The 21,386-nt window shown below is 43.2% G+C and overlaps 1 protein-coding gene across 1 annotated transcript in view; it reads left to right on the top strand.

The window, feature by feature from the left end:
- The window catches only part of TSPAN33 (tetraspanin 33), a 74,974-nt gene that overhangs the window by 7,118 nt on the left and 46,470 nt on the right, over positions 1-21,386 (top strand). The window contains exon 2 of the mRNA XM_089676938.1: positions 18,988-19,045. Coding sequence (XP_089533064.1) covers positions 18,988-19,045 — 58 coding nt within the window. The remainder of the gene's footprint in view (positions 1-18,987; positions 19,046-21,386) is intronic.

Genomic DNA, 21,386 nt, shown 5'->3' with positions numbered 1-21,386 from the left:
AGAGGTCCTCGAGTCCAAAAGATGTGTAAGAGGTCCTCGGGTCCAAAAGATGTGTAAGAGGTCCTCGGGTCCAAAAGATGTGTAAGAGGTCCTCGGGTCCAAAAGATGTGTAAGAGGTCCTCGGGTCCAAAAGATGTGTAAGAGGTCCTCGGGTCCAAAAGATGTGTAAGAGGTTCCCGGGTCCAAAAGATGTGTAAGAGGTTCCCAGGTTCAGATGATATGTAAGAGGTCCCCAGGTTCAGATGATACATACACTATATTGCCAAACGTATTGTGACACCCCTCCAAATCATTGGATTCAGGTGTTCTTATCACCTCCATGGCCACAGGTATATAAAATCAAGCACCTAGGCATGCAGACTGCTTCTAGAAACATTGTGAAAGAATGCTTTGCTCTCAGGAGCTCAGTGAATTCAAGCGTGATTGCGTGATAGGTTGCCACCTGTGCAATAAGTCCATCTGTGAAATTTCCTTGCTACTAAATATTCCAGTCAACTGTTAGTGGTATTATAACAAAGTGAAAGCAACTGGGAACAACAGCAGCTTGGCCGTGAAATGGTAGGCCACGTAGAATGACAGCGTGGGGTCAGCGCATGCTCAAGCACACAGTGTGCAGAAGTCGCCAACTGTCTGCAGAGTCAATAGCTAAAGACTTCCAAACTTTGTATGGCCTTCAGATTAGCACAACAACAGTGTGTACAGAGCTTCAGGGAATGGATTACCATGGCTGTGCAGCTTACATCACCAAGTACAATGCAAAGCATTGGATGCAGTAGTGTAAAGCATGCCACCATTGGACTCTAAAACAGTGGAGACATGTTCTCTGCAGTGACAAATCATGCTTCTCTGTCTGGCAATCCAATGGACATGTCTGGGTTTTGCAGTTGGCAGGAGAATGGTACTTGCCTCACTGCATTGTGCCAAGTGTAAAGTTTGGTGGAGGGGGGATTATGGTGTGAAGTGTTTTTCAGGGGTTGGGCTTGGCCCCTTAGTTCCAGTGAAAAGAACTCTTAGGGTGTCAGCACACAAAGACATTTTGGACAATTTCATGCTCCCAAGTTTGTGGGAACAGATTGCGGATGGACCCTTCCTGTTCCAACATGACTGCGCACCAGTGCACAAAGCAAGGTCCAGTTTGAGGTGGAGGAACTTGACTGGTCCTGACCTCAACCCAACAGAACACCTTTGGGATGAATTAGAGTTGAGACTGTGAGCAAGGTCTTCTTGTCCGACATCAGTGCCTGACCTCACAAATGTTCTTCTGGAAGAATGGTCAAAAATTCCCATAGACACACTCCTAAACCTTGTGGATGGCCTTTCCAAAAGAGTTGAAGCTGTTATAGCTGCGAAGGGTGGGCCAACTCAATATTGAATCCTACAGACTAAGGCTGGGATGTGATTAAAGTAATGTGCGTGTAAAGGCAGGTGTCCCAATATAGTGTATGTAAGAGGTCCCCAGGTCCCAAAGACATGTAAGAGGCCCCCAGGTCATAAAGATATGTAAAATGTACCTGGTTCAAATGATATGTAGGAGGTCCCCAGGCAAGGTAGCGAATTGCTAGCATTATTCAGAGGACTCACACTGTGTTTTCATAGCTTGTCTGCAGTGATTGAATGTTACTTTTGTAATCTGCTGTAACAGGATGTAATAAAAGTAGCAAGCTCTAACATGCACTCAAAGTTATGTATGTTTCTACATTTCCATGATGACTTTTAAATATAGAAGTGACCACTTCTACGCCTAAATAGCAGCTTGATAATTGTAACCAACCATGTCAGTGCTCTCGGTATTTGTGAAGTTTTCTTGCTGTTAGGTTTTGTTTTGTACGTTTGTAAACACGCAGTTGGTCAAGAACAGTTTGCAGAGCTGAAGTCTTCCCTGTTGATAGTGAGCACTTGAAGAATAAAGTAGAAGATGACCAGCAGTTTTATCTTCACTCAGACGTATCATTTGATGAGTTAATTATATACTGGTAAATTATATCTATTGTTTAGACAATCCATAGGCACACTACACTTTCACTGTAGGACAAGACTGACTTAAGACAAGATTGAATGAATTCAAAAGCCAATCATTAAAGTAATGTTAAAGCCATTTCTTTTTTAAAAATAAGATGCTTGTAGAGGACTTGCATGCTCTTGTTTGCTAAATTTTTCTCCTCCACGCTTTCTTCTCTAACATGCCCCGGCTGTGCTGGCCAACTTCAGGCATGTGGTTGCCTGCTGGGACCTATGGAGTCTTGCTAGAGGCTTCTCTTCTTGTGCGCTCCTGTATACAAACACAATAGTCTAATATGTGGAACTGTAAATTCAATACTAAAAGGGGTGCAGATTACAAATTCCAGACTAAACAAGAACAGTTAACAATCTGAGGCCCTGTTCACATCTTGTGATTTGGGATCGCAGGCATAATCGCTGCAATTCTGCCCGCAATCCCAAATTGCATGGTGGTCACAGCACAATGCACTGCGCGCATTTGGGTGACATTATCCTTCAATGGCACCCCAAATGAGATGGGATTTTGCCGCAATGAGCATGCGGCAATCTCTACAGACCGCGCCTTCAAAAATCATATGAAGTTTAATGCCTGCAGTGGAGCAGGAGCTTATTTTCAGGCAACAGCTGTGCATAGGGCAGCCCATTCTAATAAATGGGCTGCCCTATGTGACTCACAGAATGGCGTGAAGATCGCAGTGTCAAAATCGCGTAGCGGGAACTCTCGTTTCTGCTACAGAATGATGTGAGTGGGGCCTATGAAGGGGGGACACTAGATACATTAGATAAGAGAGGTGATAGTGAGGGCAGGTGATGAAAATTGCTTACTTGGCAATGAATGATTGGGATAAAGAGGACACTTGGCAGGCAGGTTAGCAAAGTTGGGATTATTAAGGGGTCTTACTGAAGCTGATATCCATTCCTAAACGCACATTGGGCCAGCTTGGTTACATGTAAGGCTTTATGAGCTCTTCTGAATGCCTTTCCTGTTGGCAGGAGACAAACAGTGTAAAAAAGTGCCTAAAGCCACAGGTTTCAAATGTTTTTATGTGCATCAAACATTTGGCCATTCATTCATCATGTTGGATAGAATATTTATTTATTCTGACCATTGAAATGAATGAACGCTCAAGCACTAAACATGTCTAGTGTTAGGCATGTTTAGACATATTTAAGCATGTTGGGCATTTTTTGTGCGTTTTTCCGCCTCTAAATGCCTGTAAATGCCTATGTGTGCATGGACATACTGTATAGGCTAACATAGAGGGGCATGTAGAGGCAGAAAAAAATTCAAATGCCCTTACAAACAGCATTTTTGACACTTGGTGTGCATGAGGTCTAGTTATGCTTTTGTCACATCCAGAGGACCACTGGGGATGCAGAAAATCACTGTAATAGTCTATGCTATAACCAATCAGCATGGGTCTCTTCCTGGTGCTGCTCAAGCTCCTGTACCTCTGCCATTCAGAGAACATCTTGCAGTTTTTTCAGTTAATTGAAAGGCATTCTCTGATTGAATGAGTTGGTGATCATGACTTCATCCGCCCCTCCTTTTTTCCATCTCATCCAATCAGAGAATGTCTTGTACATTTTGTTTTAGCATTATTGAATTGTCACTTACACCCCGGTCACATCAAACCCGACTTTGAAATCGTGCGACTTACAGTATAGTTGCATGATTTCAAAGTGGCATACCAATTTCAGGTGCGATTTGCAAGACATCTGACACAAATGTCTATGCAAATCGCACCAAAAGTAGTGCATGTACTACTTTAGAAATCGGTGTGGCTCTGACCAAGTCGGAACCGTACCGATATAACCGCTCTTATTGTGGACAATATGGAGCGACTTGCCATGCATGCGATTTGAAAGCCGCATAACATGCAAATTGCATGGCAATTCATAAATGTAAATGACACTTCATTCAGGGCTGTGCACCGCAGTACTTTGTGATGCATTGCAGTGACATGTGTTACAGTGCATTGCATTTCAGGCATGGTGCAGTTTTATGCAACGTACAGCATATCAAAGCAGTGTTATGGTGTGAACAGTGCATAGTTGTTTTTTTATGTGCCCTTGTTTTCAGCCTGCATTGGACTAGGGGGTGTCAAACTTAATTTCATCATGGGCCCGTATTAACATTATGTTTGTCCTCAGAGACGGTTGTATCTGTAAAATTAGGTGTCCAGAGCACCCCTTCCATCAGATGTCAAGAGTCCCCCATTCTCCCTTACATCACAGTGCACCCCCCTTACCATGTGCTGCTTCCATGAAGAAGCTGAGGGTGGAGCTGGGAAGCAGAAAGAGCAGAGTCTGGAGGAGGACCAGAGGAGGGCTGGAGTCAGCTGCCAGAGTCTGCTGAATGCTAAGACCAAAGGAGGCAGAGACGAGCAGATGCCGTGGCTGCACAGAAAGGCGCAGGAACTGAAGGAGGAGTTCTGTCTTCCGCTTTGCTGCCGACTGCTGAGATGGGGGGCAGGGACAAGCCTCTCCGCAGCTGCACGGAGAAGCACAGGATCTGGCAAAGGAGTTCTGTCCTCCTTTCTGCTGCAGACTACTGAGACAAGGTGGGGGCAGAGACGAGGGGGGTGCCGCAGCTGCAGGAGGTGCTTGGGTCACATGAAATGGCCTGGTAGGCTGGATTTGGCCTGTGGGCCTTGTGTTTGACCCATGTGATCTAGAAGTTAGGTTACTACAGTTTAATGGATATGGTGTGAACAAACCATAAGACATCGAAGAAGAAGACAAAAATCCTCCCTGGGACTTTAATGCAGCAACAAAAAGGAATGGCTGTACAGAGTAGCAGTAAAAAAAGTTTTATTATCATTCAATATAAAAATGATTTCTGGTTAACAGCAAGAAACGCTAGTCTTTGTACATAAGAATTTAGGACATTGTATACATTATGAACTCCAAACTTTTATTGTGTATCATCTGTTCTAACAACACACTAAATAGTTTACACAATATATGTGTATTTGACAGATCGTTATTGAAGATTATAATGCTGCGTAACTTTCCCCAGTATGGCTTTACTGACGCGTTTTGACTATAGACAAGTCTTCATCAGAGGAGACTGGAGGAGTGGCTAAATAGATGAGCAAAAAAATATATAAGTATAAAACAGAAAATGATATATAGATAGGCTGAACAATCAGAGTGAAATAAGTATATAAAACAGCTTACATTTATAACCATGGTAAAAAGCCTTCAATGGAGGTAGGACTGGGGAACCGAGGACTGTGAATGGGGGGGGGGGTCTCTAATGTGCGAGGTAAGGCACTTATATGGGGCTCTGATGTGCAAAGGCAGGTCTGATGCAAAAGAAGGACTCTCTTTTGTGAAAGTGGGGATTTTTGATGTGATGGGAGCTTTTAATATAGAGTTATTTCTTACAGTTCTTATTCATTTAAATGTATTCATTCAATTATAAAACCATTTTGTTTCCTGTGAATGCTTATAAATGTTACAGTGTGAAATATTTGGAGACCCCTGGTCTAAAATGAAATTTTTAAAGAGCCTACTTTTAACATGTCAGCTTGTATAAGTACAAAGTACTTTGCTGTTTTTCGTTTTATTTACCCTCAAAATCTATACATGGCCCTTTTATTTTCCTATATTTTACTTGGATAAGAAAGTGTAAGGTTTCCAAATTCATGGTTTAAACTACTTGGTCTGGAAAGGCCAGTGTCATTGTGTTTGGTAGAGGAGCAGGCTGAAGAATTGTTAAAGCCCTTTAAGAATGTTTCAAGCTCTTTAGTGGTTGTTGGAGAACCGAGTATGCTATCAAATGAACGGTCGTGGGTAGAGGTGTAAATGATACTGATGTGATCTCTACAGCTTCTCATTGACTTGTCTTTACTCCCCAGAGTCCATATTCTATTCTCTTGACTGTAGAATTCATAGGAATAGAGTGATACTCAGTTCACTTATGTTAAAAGAACTTTTTTTGCAATTAGTTTAATGTTACTATATGTATATTACAACTTTGGTACAGTATAATGTTGCCAGGTATAGTATTGTAGTTCTGCTCACAAATTTGCAAAGTTTACATTTGGGCTTTTTAAATTATGTTTTCATCTTGCCGCAGAGCAAGGCAATGCTCAGCGCTGAGCAAACCCTTTGGCGCTATATAAACTCGATGTAATAATAATAAAGCAGGAGTGAGACAATTTATTAGACTGTGTGATAAAAAACGTGGTGTAGCGCTATATTATATCAATATTAATAAATAATATATGAATTGTATATAATAAATTATATCAATATTAATAAATAATATATGAATTATATAAATAATAATAATATTATTAATTAATGACCACAGTGTAGTGAAAAACCTACAAGGTCCTGGGAATGGACCAAAAAGATAGTGCCGTACAAAAAGATAACACCACTCCTCATATACTAAAATATTAGTGCATACAAATTACTGATAATAAATACTATATAAAAAATATTGACATTAATACATGTTATAAACAAATAATAAATAAGTGACCACAAAATAGTGCTGTGAAAAAAACTATAAGGTCCTGCATAGGGACCAAATATAGTGCCTTATATGAGGATAAACAGAACATCACATACTAAACACAGTGTGATCTATGGTACCGAATATGGGACACACTATGCCATAAAGTGAATCCCTACATAGGGATCAAACACACACTCTTAGAAAACAATATATGACATAAGGTGCAATAAGTCCAATTCATGTGAATACTGAACAAGCTCAGTGCTGCATTTCTCCTGGTCATGCAAGGTGTATGATGTGGGTACACAGCACACCGGAATGTGATCCAAAAATAGCTGCAATGACCTCTCACCTCCACTTCCCGACCCCTCAGGGCCACAAAGCACCAAATATGGGGCTTGTCACAGGTTTCTCAGCACTATTAACCCCTGCAGCACAGATTACCAGTGCAGGAGTGGACTGGAGGACAGAAGATTTCAACTAAAACAGCATCAATCACCACAAGGGACACCTCATATTGGCAGTAAACAGTGTCGCTCTGTCACTCGTGCTGATTAAAAAAATGCACTACAGTCCATTTAACATGATTTCTTATGGGATGGGTTCACATCTCCATATTTTCACCCGGTGTGTTTTTTAGAAAGGGTCAGGGACGTTTTTAAATGCAAAAAGTTGCGATTTTGGTTCTATAGACTGTAGATGCTACAGAAAAGCATGGAGTGCATTTTTGCTGCGTTTTTGACGCCTTTTGTGGTTTAATCTGCCTAGCAACAAGAAAAAAAAAACGCATCAAAGTCGAGGCAAAAACGCATGTGCAAAAATGCAAAAAGCACTGCAGAAACGGATCAAACGCAAACTGCATAGGTGTGAACCTAGCCTAAATCCGTTGTAAACATTAATTAGCTGCTGTATTACAGTTTGAGTTTCTGCTATGAGGGGTCAAGGAAACCCAGAAACTGCTGCAAATCCTTGGATAAATGTAAGGCATGCTCATTTACACTTGAGAGGTGCCTGGAATGCAAACATTTACTTATCTGATCCTCCTCCCCCCCTGCAACCAGCATTCAAATCCTTTTTGATGCTCTGGGTTGTGGGGGGTCCCTCAGCGTCCTCACATATAATGCATGGCTATTAGTAGAGATGAGCTCAGGTGGGTTCATACACGAGTCCAAACCCAGCCAGGAAGCTGCCAAGGCCAACAGCCAATCATAGGGGCAGAAGAATTTCCCTCCCCGCAGTTGCACGTATGCAAGAGGTCTGTGCACGTGCAGCTGAGGGGTGCAGAATGCCAACTATTATTGGCTGTTGGCTTTGATGGCTTCCCAGAAGGATATCTCAGGAGGTTTGAACACATGTCCAAAGATGCCTCAACTTTACTACTGGTTTTTAGCTGTTGGATTTTGGTTCTTCTTTAATGATGACATTTCATATACTGTACATATGTGTAAATCTATGTGATTTACTCTTTTAGGTCTTGTTTACACAGGTCATACCAAAGTTTGTGAATGTGTAAGGGCCATGTTTGCCCACACTGGAATACACATGTTCCATACATCCCCGTGCAGGCAGTCCCATTGATGTAAATTCAAGATGCTGCTCCCAATTTGACATCTATGGGGGTGTGGATGCAAGGCCCCAAATGTACACTATCTGCTTTCAGGGCCGCACGCCAGCACCCGCACAGATATCAGATTGGGAGTGGCATCTATGTCCATGCAGTCATTGAGTCCCAATTGACATCAATGGGACTACGTGCATGGGGGATGCCAGAACACCTGTATATCCCCATTCGGATAAATGTGGCCCCCACACGGGTGTATGCTTTAGTAAACCCTGTGTAAAGGAGGCTGTATTGGTGCCCTTAATATCACTGATGATACTGAATTCCTCCTAGGTAAACTTCTCATAATTTTCAGAAGAAAAACCATTTATACTTTATTGATGTATTTTATTACAGGTATTACTGAATCCGAAAATGGACTCATGTTCAGCTTGTCTTATCCTATTAGCCAGTATCACTGTCATGGGCTAGCAAAGACAAGATGTGGATGTTTTTGCTGAAGGGTCTAATCATACAGATACATTTAGCACAATAAACATTTTGTGACTTTCTGGTCAATGTCATACTTATTTTATTATGTACTGCTTACCTCTGAGCTGTGCTATAAATCCCGCAGACTCATTAAAACGAGGAATGCAGTTCACTTCACAAAGGTCAACGATTCTCAAAGTCATTTGAAAACTGACTCTCATAATTCTAAGGTTTAAGAAAGAATATATCTGCATAAATTGTTAGGTTAGACCACACTTATTTCTGAAAAATCCTCATTTTATAAAATATGTGTGGGCGAGTGCCCATCTAGTCACCGTGCTCAGATGTGGGTGTAGACTCGTATAAAGCCGTCTCCCACAAATCCCTGGGTTCCTGGATGCGCCTAGGGAAGAGCCATTCCTCAGCTTCCCTTCCTTAGCAGCTCAGAGAGGCCACATATGAGGCAAAATAGCTGGGCAAGTGATCTTCAGAAGGTAAGTGGCCCTTTGCTGGAAACACCAGTCTGTGGGCTGGTGGGTCAAATCCTGAGAGCACACCCCTTCTCCAGAAGACCCAGCTACTGTGGAGAGGCCCTTCCCAAATTGCTACTCCTGAACCGATGGGGTGGTCCTTCACTCCTGGGCTTTGGATATCTCCAGCTTTTCACCTGTGTTACAAGAACTACCTTGGACTTTATTGAGAGGAATGCTGTCTAGGAGGACAATTTCAAGTAGCTGTTTGTGTTTTGAACTGTTTAGTGAAGTTATTCTCAGCTAGACTCTCTGTTGTTGTTGAGTTTTACAGAGCCTATGTTTGTATGTATGTAACCACATGTAACCCTGATTGAACTTTAGAGCTATTACTTTAAAGAGACCATGTTTGTGCAGCTTTCATGATCTGTTTTGTATTATTCTGCAGTGTATGCATGCTCTTTTCCATCCTGAACCTGTTTTGTATTTGCTCCTAACTTTGCACCCGTTTAGTAAACTGCTAGTAACAGTTACTTCTTATCTGACCATTTGGCCAATTACCTATCCTGTTAACCTAATACCAACCAAGGCTGCTGTGGTGGACCATTACCTTCATATTTAGCAAGTCCAAAAGGATTTTAAAGCATGCAATGGTTTGTGGATTTGCCACCAAAGGTAGCAATCACATTATTTTGTAACTAACCTGCCTCCATTCTTAAGCACTTAGCGACCGCCCATAATGTATTGCAGACGGCTGGCCACTGTAAGCAAAGGGACACTCATATTTTGTTACATAAGGTGAAACTCCAAAAATTAGACTATCGTGCAAAAGTTCATTTATTTCAGTAATGCAACTTAAAAGGTGAAACTAATATATGATATAGACTCATTACATGCAAAGCAAGATAGTTCAAGCCGTGATTTGTCATAATTGTGATTATTATGGCTTACAGCTCATGAAAACCCCAAATCCACAATCTCTGAAAATTAGAATATTACATGCAATCAATAAAACAAGGATTGTACATAGAACAATATCGGACCTCTGAAAAGTATAAGCATGCATGTGTACTCAGTACTTGTTTTGGGCCCCTTTTGCAGCAATTACTGCCTCAATGCGGCGTGGCATGGAAGCTATCAGCCTGTGGCACTGCTGAGGTGTTATGGAAGACCAGGATGCTTCAATAGCGGCCTTCAGCTCTTCTGCATTGTTCAGTCTCATGTCTATCATCTTTCTCTTGGCAATGCCCCATAGATTCTTTATGGAGCTCAGGTAAGGCGAGTTTGCTGGCCAATCAAGCACAGTAATCCCACGGTCATTGAACCAGGTTTTGGTGCTTTTGGCAGTGTGGGCAGGTGCCAAGTCCTGCTGGAAAATGAAGTCAGCATCCCCATAAAGCTCGTCTGTAGAAGGAAGCATGAAGTGCTCCAAAATCTCCTGGTAGACGGCTGCGTTGACCCTGGACTTTATGAAGCACAGTGGACCAACACCAGCAGATGACATGGCTCCCTAAATCAACACAGACTGTTGAAACTTCACACTGGACTTCAAGCATCTTGCAGTGTGTGCCTCTCCATTCTTCCTCCATACTCTGGGTCCTTGGTTTCCAAATGAGATGCAAAAGTTGCTCTCATCAGAAAAGAGGACTTTGGACCACTGAGCAACAGACCAGGTCTGTTTTTCTTTAGCCCAGGTAAGACGCTTTTGACGTTGTTAGTTGTTCAGGAGCGGCTTGACAAGAGGAATACGACATTTGAAGCCCATGTCCAGTATCCGTCTGTGTGTGGTGGCTCTTGATGCACTGACTCCAGCCTCAGTCCACTCCTTGTGAAAGTCCCCAACACTTTTGAATGGCCTTTAACTGACAATCCTCTCCAGGCTGCGGTCATCCCAGCTGCTTGTGCACCTTTTTCTTCCACACTTTTATCTTCCACATAACTTTCTATTAATGTGCTTTGATACAGCACTTTGGGAACATCCAACTTCTTTTGCAATTACCTTTTGAGGCTTTCCGTCCTTATGGAGGGTATCAGTGATGGTTTTCTGCACAACTGTCAGGTCAGCAGTCTTTCTCATGATTGTGATTCCTACTGAACCAGACTGAGAGACCATTTAAAGGCTCAGGGACCCTTTGCAGGTGTTATGGCTTAATTAGCTGATTAGAGTGGGACACTTTGAGCCGAGAATATTGCACCTTTTTACAATATTCTAATTTTCTGAGATTGTGGATTTGGGGTTTTCATGAGCTGTAAGCAATAATCATCACAATTATGACAAATCACGGCTTGAACTATCTTGCTTTGCATGTAATGAGTCTATCTCATATATTAGTTTCACCTTTTAAGCTGCATTACTGAAATAAATTAACTTTTGCACGATATTCTAATTTTTGGAGTTTCACCTGTACTTCTGGGTTTTGGATCCGAGCGACAATCACAGCAAAACCACACCACGTCTTAGGTGCCATTGAAAATAATGGAGCACCCTGCAGCACTCTCCTATGGAGGTCTCATCTGGACCCACTCACCCAGACCCAACGGTCGAAAAGGTGGTGGGGTTGGTTTGCTCCTTTCACCGCTGAGCACCTTCTGAGTCCTCCCAAACCCCCCCTCTCTATCCTTCTCCTTCCCCTACCCCTCCAAATGTCAAACTATTACCAGCCGAAACCTCCGCAACCTGAACCCTGCCCCCTTCCACTCTGCAGCTGATCAACTTTACTACAGCATCCTTCCCCTGTCCTGCCCCAACCTGGCCACGAATGCCTATAACAATTCGCTGTCAACCGCTCTAGACTCGCTAGCGCCTTTAACCACACGAAGCTTCAGACCCCGACCGCTTCAGCGCTGGCAGACTGATCACATCAAAACTCTTAAATGACGCAGTCATGCGCTGGAGCGACTATGGCGCAAAACCAGATCCCAATTAGCGTTCACCCATTATAAATCTGCCTTCCACACCTACACCTCCTCCCTCCACGCTGTCAAACAATCCTACTTTCTGACCCTCATCAATACCCTCTCCACCTCCTCCCTTGGCCAACTGATACACTCTCACGGCTTCAACTACCACCTCTATGCCGACGACACGCAAATCTATCTCTTGACCCCTCGCCTCACCCCTTCAGTCTCTGCCAGAATCACTAGCCTACTGAACGACATATCAGATTGGATGTCACTCCACTTCCTCAAACTGAACCTCTCCAAAACCAAGCTCCTAGTCTTCCCCCGAGCCCGCACACCCCCCCCCACACTGACTTCTCCATCACATCCAACAATGCCACCATCAGGCCCACCCCGCAAGCCAGAGTACTTGGTGTCATTCTTGACTCCATTCTATCCTTCCAGTCCCAAGTCCAATCGCAAACAAACTCATGCAGACTCCACCTCCACAACATCTTCAAAATACGCCCATTCCTAACCCCAGGAACTACTAAGCAACTCATCCACTCCCTTATCATATCACAACTCGATTACTGCAACTCCCTCCTCATTGGCCTGCCTCACCACAGGCTATCCCCACTTCGGTCGATCCACTCCAGCCAGACTCATCCACCTTACCAACCGCTCCGTTTCCGCCACCCACCTCTGCCAATCCCTCCACTGGCTTCCGATTGCCCAACGGATCAAATTCAGAATCCTAACACTGACGTACAAAGCTGTCCATAACTCTGCCCCAAACTAAATCACTGACCTAATATCCAAATACCACCCAAAACGCACTCTCCACTCCTCACAAGACTACATTCTCTCTAGTTCCCTGGTCTCCTCCTCCCATGCCCGCCTCCAGGACTTCTCCAGGGCATCACCCATCCTCTGGAACTCCCTACCCCAATCCATCAGACTATCACCTACTCTCCTCTCCTTTAGACGCACCCTGAAAACCCATCTCTTCAGGGAAGCCTACCTCGCCCTCTGCTAATTGCCGATCTCCTCCACTCTTCCTACTACTCCATCCCCCACAGCTTTTCCTCCCGTACCACTATCCCCTCCCTCCTAGATTGTAAGCTCCAAGGAGCAGGGCCCTCGAACCCCTCGTGTATCGCATTGTATTGTTATTGTACTGTCTCATGTATTGTCTCCCATTGTAATGTACAGCGCTGAGCGAACTGTTGGCGCTATATAAATACTCTATAATAATAATAATGGCACCTTAACCTCGATTTTGCGATCGCAGTGAATCTGCCGCGATCCCCAAACACCCAGGTGTGAATTGAGCTACCCTGGTTCAAACTCACAGATTTGCATGACAGAGTAGATATCATGTGTTCCTATTGAGGTGGTTCACACAGATGCGATCCACATGCATTGTGTTTTGAGTGCCATTGCGAAAAGGGTCCTGTGTGAGTTTATAGCGGTGCTTTCCAGGCTTGCAAGTGATAGAGTAGAATGGCATGTGTTATTGTGGCATAAGTAATGGTAATGGCATAAGTGTTCATATAGGATTGCTATTGACAGCATTGTGAATGGAGGGCGTTTTTGCATTGAAGTCTATGGGGGGCAATTTCCCATTGAAATCTATGGGACGCGATTTTGCATTGAAGTCTATGGGAGGCAATGTGTAAACCCAGGCACCAGGATGCAATTTCTAGTCGCCATGGCAACCTGGCGCCTGGGATTTGTCAAGCCATGGTGTATAATATCAATGATCACTGTGTTAATGTCACTGGTGATGTCAGTGGCAGTTAGTAATTTCCCCCCAGTATAAGTTAGTGTCAGATTGCCCACCGCACTATCGCAGTCCTGTTATAAGTCACTGATCACCGCCATTAGTAGTATAAAAAAAATAAAATTCCAGTATATATATACCATAGTTTGTAGGTGCTATAATTTTCACTCAAACCAATTAATATACACGTATTGGGATTTTTTAAATTAAAGACATGTAGCAGAATACATTTTGGCCAAAATTTATGAAGTAATATGATTCTTTACATTTTTGTATTGGATATGTTTTATAGCAGAATGTAAAAAAATATTATCTCAAAAAATAAAAAACCCAGTGGTGATCAAATGCTACTAAAAAAAAAGCTATACTTGTGTGAAAAAAAATTATATAAATATTGTTTGGGTAGAGCATTGCATGACCGTGCAATGATTTAGCAAAAAATGGTTTGGCCATGAAGGTGGTAAAATCTTCTGGTAGTTTAAGGAAACCTGTCATGAAAGAAATTTGTCTGCCAATGGTGATCTCTCATTATAAAAATGCTAGTTGCCTAGCTGTTATGCTGACCCTTATGAGTCACCTGTATAAGGACTTTTGAATTTTCTCTGAATTTCCTGATCTGCATACTTGTTGCCTGGGGGGGGGGGTCAACAGAACAGTCAGGTGACTAGCATTTCAAAAGAGTTCAACAGTGCCTGGCCCCATGTTTCTCTTGGGAAAGAATTGTTGAGATATCAGTCTCCTGGGTAGTGCACAGCATTCAGTGTGACTGGTGATCCAGTTGCATTATGAGATGAAGCAGGAATGTGTGACCATTGTGTTCACTACAAATCAGGAGGCACAGTAGAGTTGCCACGTCATCCGTTTAAAACCAAACACATATTAATGACACAGGTTCTGTGGCTGATTATAGTGGTAAGTAAACTCACTTAGTGCCTTACCTGCATTAAATCAACCTCAGAAGCTGTGTCATTAATATGTGTTCGGTTTTAAAGAGATAAGGTGGCAGCCCTAAGGCAGAGCCTGGGTATGTAATGAGCACATATGGCTGCCCCTATGGAACTATAATTACTCTTTATACATAGAAACAGGTTTATAAATATATAAGAAAGTGCAGCGCTACAAAAAAATATATATATTGCGGAATGGTAAAGTGCAACACATAAAAGTGCAAAAAACAGTAGTAAATGCGAAATCTAAAAATCAAACAATATGGTAAAGTGCATCATGAATGTAGTGAGCTTTGTGAAACAGTAAAGTGCATCAAGTAAAAGCATGAAAATATTAGCTAAACAGCTCAAAAAGCAAATGCCAAACAATAAAGTATATCAGGGGCAGAATCTAAATACAATAATGTCCATGGTGATCAGTGAAGTAAAGTGCAGTAGTAAATGATGTTACAATAAAATATACAATCTGAGATACATAAATAGGTAAAACTCTACATCAATGTTCGTGGTTAAACGTGCTATTTATATAGTCAAATATCCATAAATGGAAGCAATTGTCCGTGAAATCATAAGGCGCAGTATAATTAAGATGCAGAGTGCAAACGTGCTGATGATCACACAAAAGAATCCACCACCTCTCTCGGATGTACACTCACTAGATGAAAACTGGTAACAGGCAATCAAGCATTAAACATCTGAGAATGGAAGGAGGCCAAAGGGTTAAACCGGACCAAATTCGTCCTGAGCACTGGGATGGGAAGTCAGCTCTTGTCCTAGAGGGAATAGCTCACCACGGGAGCCAATAAAGTTGCATATAGTGTAGTATTTATTAGAACATTAAAAACTATCCGAGTGGAGACAGAAATCAAAAAACATAAAAAGTGTACCAAGATGGCCACCGCTCCAACCATCGACAGCGGCGGCATGTCGTCAGTAAATGGCGGCTCCACCCAACGTGTTTCATGCGCATGCACGTCCTCAGGGGTACGCCTCTTCCAAGTTCTAGGTTTATAAATATTAACTCCCATGAAGCTCTACATACCTGTACATCTAAGGGTCCATGCACACGAGGCGGATGAAAAAATGTCAGAACCTCTGACAGGAAAAGCAGCAGAAAAATGCTCATAGTGGCTCATATTACACAAGAGTTTATGGGCATTTACTTTTATAACCATTTTTTGTACAAAACATTCCCCTCTGCTCATTTTTTTTTACTATAATCAATGTACACCCTGCCAATCCCTTCACTGGCTCCCGATTGCCCAGCGCATCAAATTCAAATTGCTAACTCTGACCTACAAAGCCATTCATAACGCCACCCCAAACTACCTAACCGACCTGATACCCAAATACCACCCTACCCGTGCCCTTCACTCCTCACAGGACCTCCTACTCTTTAGCTCCCTGGTCTCCTCCTCCCACGCCCGATTGCAGGACGTCTCCAGGACTTCCCCCATCCTCTGGAATTGCCTACCCCAATCCATCAGACTGTCACCTACCCTCCTCACCTTCAGGGGAACCCTGAAAACCCATATCTTCAGGGAAGCCTACCCCACCCCCACCTAACAATCTGATCTCCTCCACTTCTCCCACCACTCCATCCCCCACAGCCACTTCCTCCTGTACCACTTTCCCCTCCCTCCTAGATTGTAAGCTCGAAAGAGCAGGGCCCTCGAACCCCTCGTGTATTGTATTGCTACCATCTTATCTCATGTTCTGTCCCCCTTGCTACTGTACAGCGCTGAGCAAACCCTTTGGTGCTATATAAATACTGTGTAATAGCAATAATGTACACTTGAAGATGCCAAACGCTCCTAAACACCACATTTATGAGCGTTTGTGTGCATCAGGCATTCTTCTGCCCGTAAGCTCCTCTCAAAAACATGATACTGAGGGTTTTTTTTGCGTCTGAAAACGCTTCTCTGCAAATATATCTGTATACTCCCTAATGAACATGGACAAATAGACCAACATAGAGCTGCATACAGGCAGAAGAAAAAAAACACCAAAAGAATGCATAAACAGAATTGTTTATGCCAGTGTTTCTCAACCTTTTTTCAGTCAAGGCACCCTTAAAAATGAAACACAGTCCCAAGGCACCCTTTAAAATGATGGAAAGTCTTGAGGCACCCTATTCTAAACGTGAAAAGTTTTATATAACGCAGTAACAACCACACATGTAGGACACCCAATATTAAAGGTGATTTATTCTTCCAAAGCAAATACATTTTTGCACACTTGTACTGCCTAGTATTCCATTGTTTCTCTTCTCCTTCAGTTTTTCTCCATCACTGAGCTAATGTGAGCCCAGCACTAATGGAGAGGGGCGGGGAGGGTAAAACTAGGATGCTGTGCAGGCAACTGACATCCTCCTTATCAACTGATTTTATCATTGGTTGTCAGGACGCCAGCAGCTAGAAGGTCATAATGGTGCACAATGAAAACCTGTGGCTTTGTGTAACTAAAAGGCTGGTTTGTATACAAGTTTTGGGCAATTTTTAGACATTTTGCCAAGGCACCCCTGAAGAAACCTCAAGGCACCCCAGGGTGCCTGGGCACTCTGGCTGAGAAAGACTGGTTTATGCCAATGTACATGGACCCTTAAAGTATATGTATAGCCCAAACTTTTTCTTTTAAGATTTGGTTAGGGAGGAGTTAAAATCCCTTACAGGTTATTATTTACTCTCTATGTACCTTTGAGAAAATGTATCTTCACTTCCTGTCCTGTTGATGCAACAAGTTATGAGAAATCTCACAAAGTAACATTTTGCTAGGGACAACTCAAAGTTTTGGATTCTTCTTATTTTCTTTCTTAGTGACAATGGACACCAGTACAAATAGAAAGATGAATCACCCCATGTGGACACCGATAGAAATAACAACTGCACAGGGGGTCTAACCTTTGAAAAATCTGCCAAAAATAAGAGAAATGTTAAAGCGTTTGTAAACCCTCACCTTGTAAAACAACTTAGTCTAAAATAGAAATGAAAGGCAAAAGATTTGTGTATCAATAAAAAGTTTTTCCCTTTTTTATAAGGGATCACATTCCCTCTGTTCTCAGCAGCACAGAGATGTGGGGGAGAAGAAACAGCAGCATACTGAGCTTTCTAGTGATAGGCTGTGCAGGGGGGAGTCAGGACAAGTCTGATGATTGGAGCAGAGCATACTGAGTTCCAAGCATAGCTAGAAAACTGACTGTGCTGTGCTCTCCTGCCCAGTGTGGTCAGTTTTTAATAGGAAAGCAGAGGGACTGGCAGGAACACCAGGGATTTCACACAAAGAAAGCAATACAAAGAGAACAGGATATGTTTTCATACAAGTACATGGTATAGCAGGAAGATATCAGGAATATGAAATGTTGGGTTTACATGTTCTTTAAAGTAGAACTATAGGGTTTTTTTTTCCATTTTAGATAGAGTAAGGGAGTGTTATAACCCCAGATTTTTTTTGGCCATCCGTGTCCCATTGCGGAGATTTCCCTTCACTTTTAGGGAATATCTTGGGGACCATCAGATCACCAGAACTAGTGTTCCAATTAGAAGATTTCCCTTCTATTATTTTTCTGGGGACAACCCAAAATCTGGGATTTTCTTTTACTTTCAATGATAATGGAAAACAGGACAAATAGAGAGGGTGAATCTTCCTAACTGGGGCACAGACAGCAATAAAAACTGACAGGGGGTTCTAATCTGTCTCCACTCTATCCAAAACTTAAAAAAAAAAGTTTTGCTTTTAGTTCAACTTTAAGTCTTTATTCAGTTTTGATTGCAATGTTAACCACTTCCCAACCGCCCTATAGCAGAAATACTGCTACAGGGTGGCTCGGGTGCGCAAAATCACGTAAATATACCTGATTTTGCATTTCCGGGTAGGGGGCCCCATGATTACTTGCCGGCACCCGGTGATTGCCGAGCATCTCCGACGGGAAGGAGAACTGTTTGTAAACAAAACAGTTCTGCTCCCTGTCAGCTTGTGCACACTGCTTTGGATGGCTGTGCACAGCCAAAGCATTGTGCTTACAGTGAAGCACACAGACACGTGTAAACCAGTTACACGTATTGGGATTTTTTAGCAAAGACATGTAGCAGAATACATTTAATAGCAAAAAGTCCAAAATATTGTTTTTCTCCCAAAATTGTGGCCTTTTTTTATAGAGGAAAAAATAAAAAATGCACAGGTGATCAAATACCACCAAGAGAAAGCTCAATTTGTGGGAAAAAAGGACGTAAATTTCATTTGGGTGCAGCGTTGCATGACCGCGTAATTGTCAGTTAAACTAATGCAGCACCGTAACGCTAAAAATGGCCTGGTCAGGAAGGGGGTAAATCCTCTGGAGGGCAAGTGGTTAAGATTGAGTAGTCATTGTATTTGTTAATGATGCTTTGTTCCTGCATTTCTAGGTCATCTCTCTGGTGATGGTGGGAATCGGAGTGTATGCTAGACTCTTGAAACATGCTGGTGAGTGGTGGAGACTTCCGAATCTTTTCTTTCCATGTTTCTTGCATTCACTGCAAAGCTCTTGTTGGACACACAGAGTGAAATTTTACCATGATATTATCTGTGTGTATATATAAAGCCCGCATGTCTTTAAAACAGGAAACTGGGGGTGATGTCATTGAGCTGGATCTGTAACCCTTTGCTTTTTTCTGAATATTCTTGCAGAAAATATTTACAAGACTTTAATCCCACTTGTGGTCCTATTGAGGTACAGATAAAGAGTATATAAACCTATGACAACCAGGAGGAAATGACCTTCCTGCAGCTTAAAGTGGACAATAAAAATAGTTGATTGGCAATACTGTGTTACTACTCTATTGGCTCATTCACACATAATATGATGACTGGTATAAGTGCCAGTCACTGCTAGGGCACATGGAAAGGCAGTCTGGAGGAGTGGTGCAGCGAACTGCGATAAAACTCAGACGTAGCAGTTTACCGCAGTGCACAGTTAGGGCTCTGTCACATAGGCAGTTTGCGTTCCGATCAGTATCACAGATCCCCTGCTGTTCAGGGCAGAGCAGGCGGATGACAGGTCTGTGTGTGCTCAGTTTCAGAGTGCAGACCCTGCTGTGCTTTATGGGTGGCCAAGAGTAAAGAGACTCCACTGTCCATTTACACCTATCTGCCTCTGATCCGGTCCTCCCAAATGGAAGAGTCCTCCTCCTATTTTTTTTTTTTAATCCAGTCCAGTCATGTGATCCTGCAACCCTGGCTCACCCGTGTAAGGGAGCACTCGACAATGGTAGTGAATTCTTGGAGCTATGACGTCAGCCATAGGCCCATGGTCCATCCATTGATGGTGCTCCTTCCTCTCCCTTGCAGCAGCCACTCTCTGACACAGGGGAGCCAGAGCTGCTGGATCATTTGATTAGATCAGACAGGAGTAAGGCTAGCTTCACATATGTGCAGATGGTGCTGCTGTGGATCTGCAAAAAAAACGTACAGCCACACCACCTGCACAGAGAAATGCGGACCCGCAGGAGGGTGCCATTAATTCTAATGGTACGCCGCCCGAGGTTCCCATGTGGGCTGTGATTTCAGAAGAAGTGCAGGGACTTCTTCCCTGCGTGTCCCAGGGCACGAGAGTACATTCAAATGAATGGGCTGTCGTGCCCGAGTAAAACGCGGACCACAGGAACGCACATATGTGAACCAGGGCTAAAAAAAGGTATGTAAACAGACCTTTTTTTATATTATACAGGATAAGTGGGAGGAAGGGGGAACGTTTTTAAGAACAGTTACAGTTAGCCCTATCTTTAGCTTTAACTCTTTCCTGCCCACGCTGGTGTGATCGCCGATGGGAAAGATTGGCCAACTGAGCAACCACTGTGATTGGCTGTCACAATGGTCACCAAAGCTGGTCCCGCTAGCTATCAATCATCAGCAGGGATCAAGAGTTATCTTTTACAGCTCGGTCATGAGTCCAGTAAGACATTCGAACATCTTCTCTCAAAGCCAGTTTAAGATAGAGGAGGTGGCTGATTCCATACAAATGTCATAGTCAAGTGGTTTTAACCGCCTCCCGCCCACCATATAAGGTAATGACAGGCGCAAGGCGGTTCTCTTGTTCTGGGAGGACGTCATATGATGTCCTTCCAATCTAACCACGCGTGCGCGGCTCTGGGAGCGCACAGCGGATCACTGATCAATGGAAAGAGCCAAAGATGTCAGCTTTGTCGTGATCAGCTGTTCCAATCACAGCTGATCGCATGTAAATAGGGAAATGCCGGTTATCTGCATTTCTCTCCTTACAAGCTGTCACGCTGACAGCTCGAGAGCAGAGCCGGTAATCGGCATTCCTTTGGAGGGGACATGTGCACTGATCATCAGGGCACTGATGATCAGTGTGCCCTGATGATCAGTGTAGCCCCAGCAGTGCCACCTGTCAGTTCCCATCAATGCCAGCTGTCAGTGCTCATCAGTGCCTCATCAATGCCACATATCAGTGCCTACCAATGCACATCAATGCCACATATCAGTGCCCATCTGAGCTGCCTTTCAGTGTCACCAGTCAGTGCCACCTATCAGTGCCAGTCAGTGCTGCCTATCAGTACCGCCTATCAGTGCCAGTCAGTGCCGCCTATCAGTGCCAGTCAGTGCCGCCTATCAGTGCCATATATGAGTGCTGCCTGTCAATGCCCATCAGTGCCACCTACTAGTGCCTCCCCATCATTGCCACCTATCAGTGCCCATCAGTGCAGCCTATCAGTGCCCATCACTGCAGCCTCATTAAAGTACATCAGTGAAGGAGAAAAATCACTTATTTACAAAATTTTATAACAAAAACTATGAAAAAATT

Source organism: Staurois parvus, unplaced genomic scaffold (assembly GCF_062004578.1).
Source record: "Staurois parvus isolate SC_StPar_1 unplaced genomic scaffold, SC_StPar_1.0 ptg000175l, whole genome shotgun sequence".
Taxonomy (NCBI): domain Eukaryota; kingdom Metazoa; phylum Chordata; class Amphibia; order Anura; family Ranidae; genus Staurois; species Staurois parvus.
Note: the sequence above shows the minus strand (reverse complement) of the source record. Positions and strands in the feature narration are given on the sequence as shown.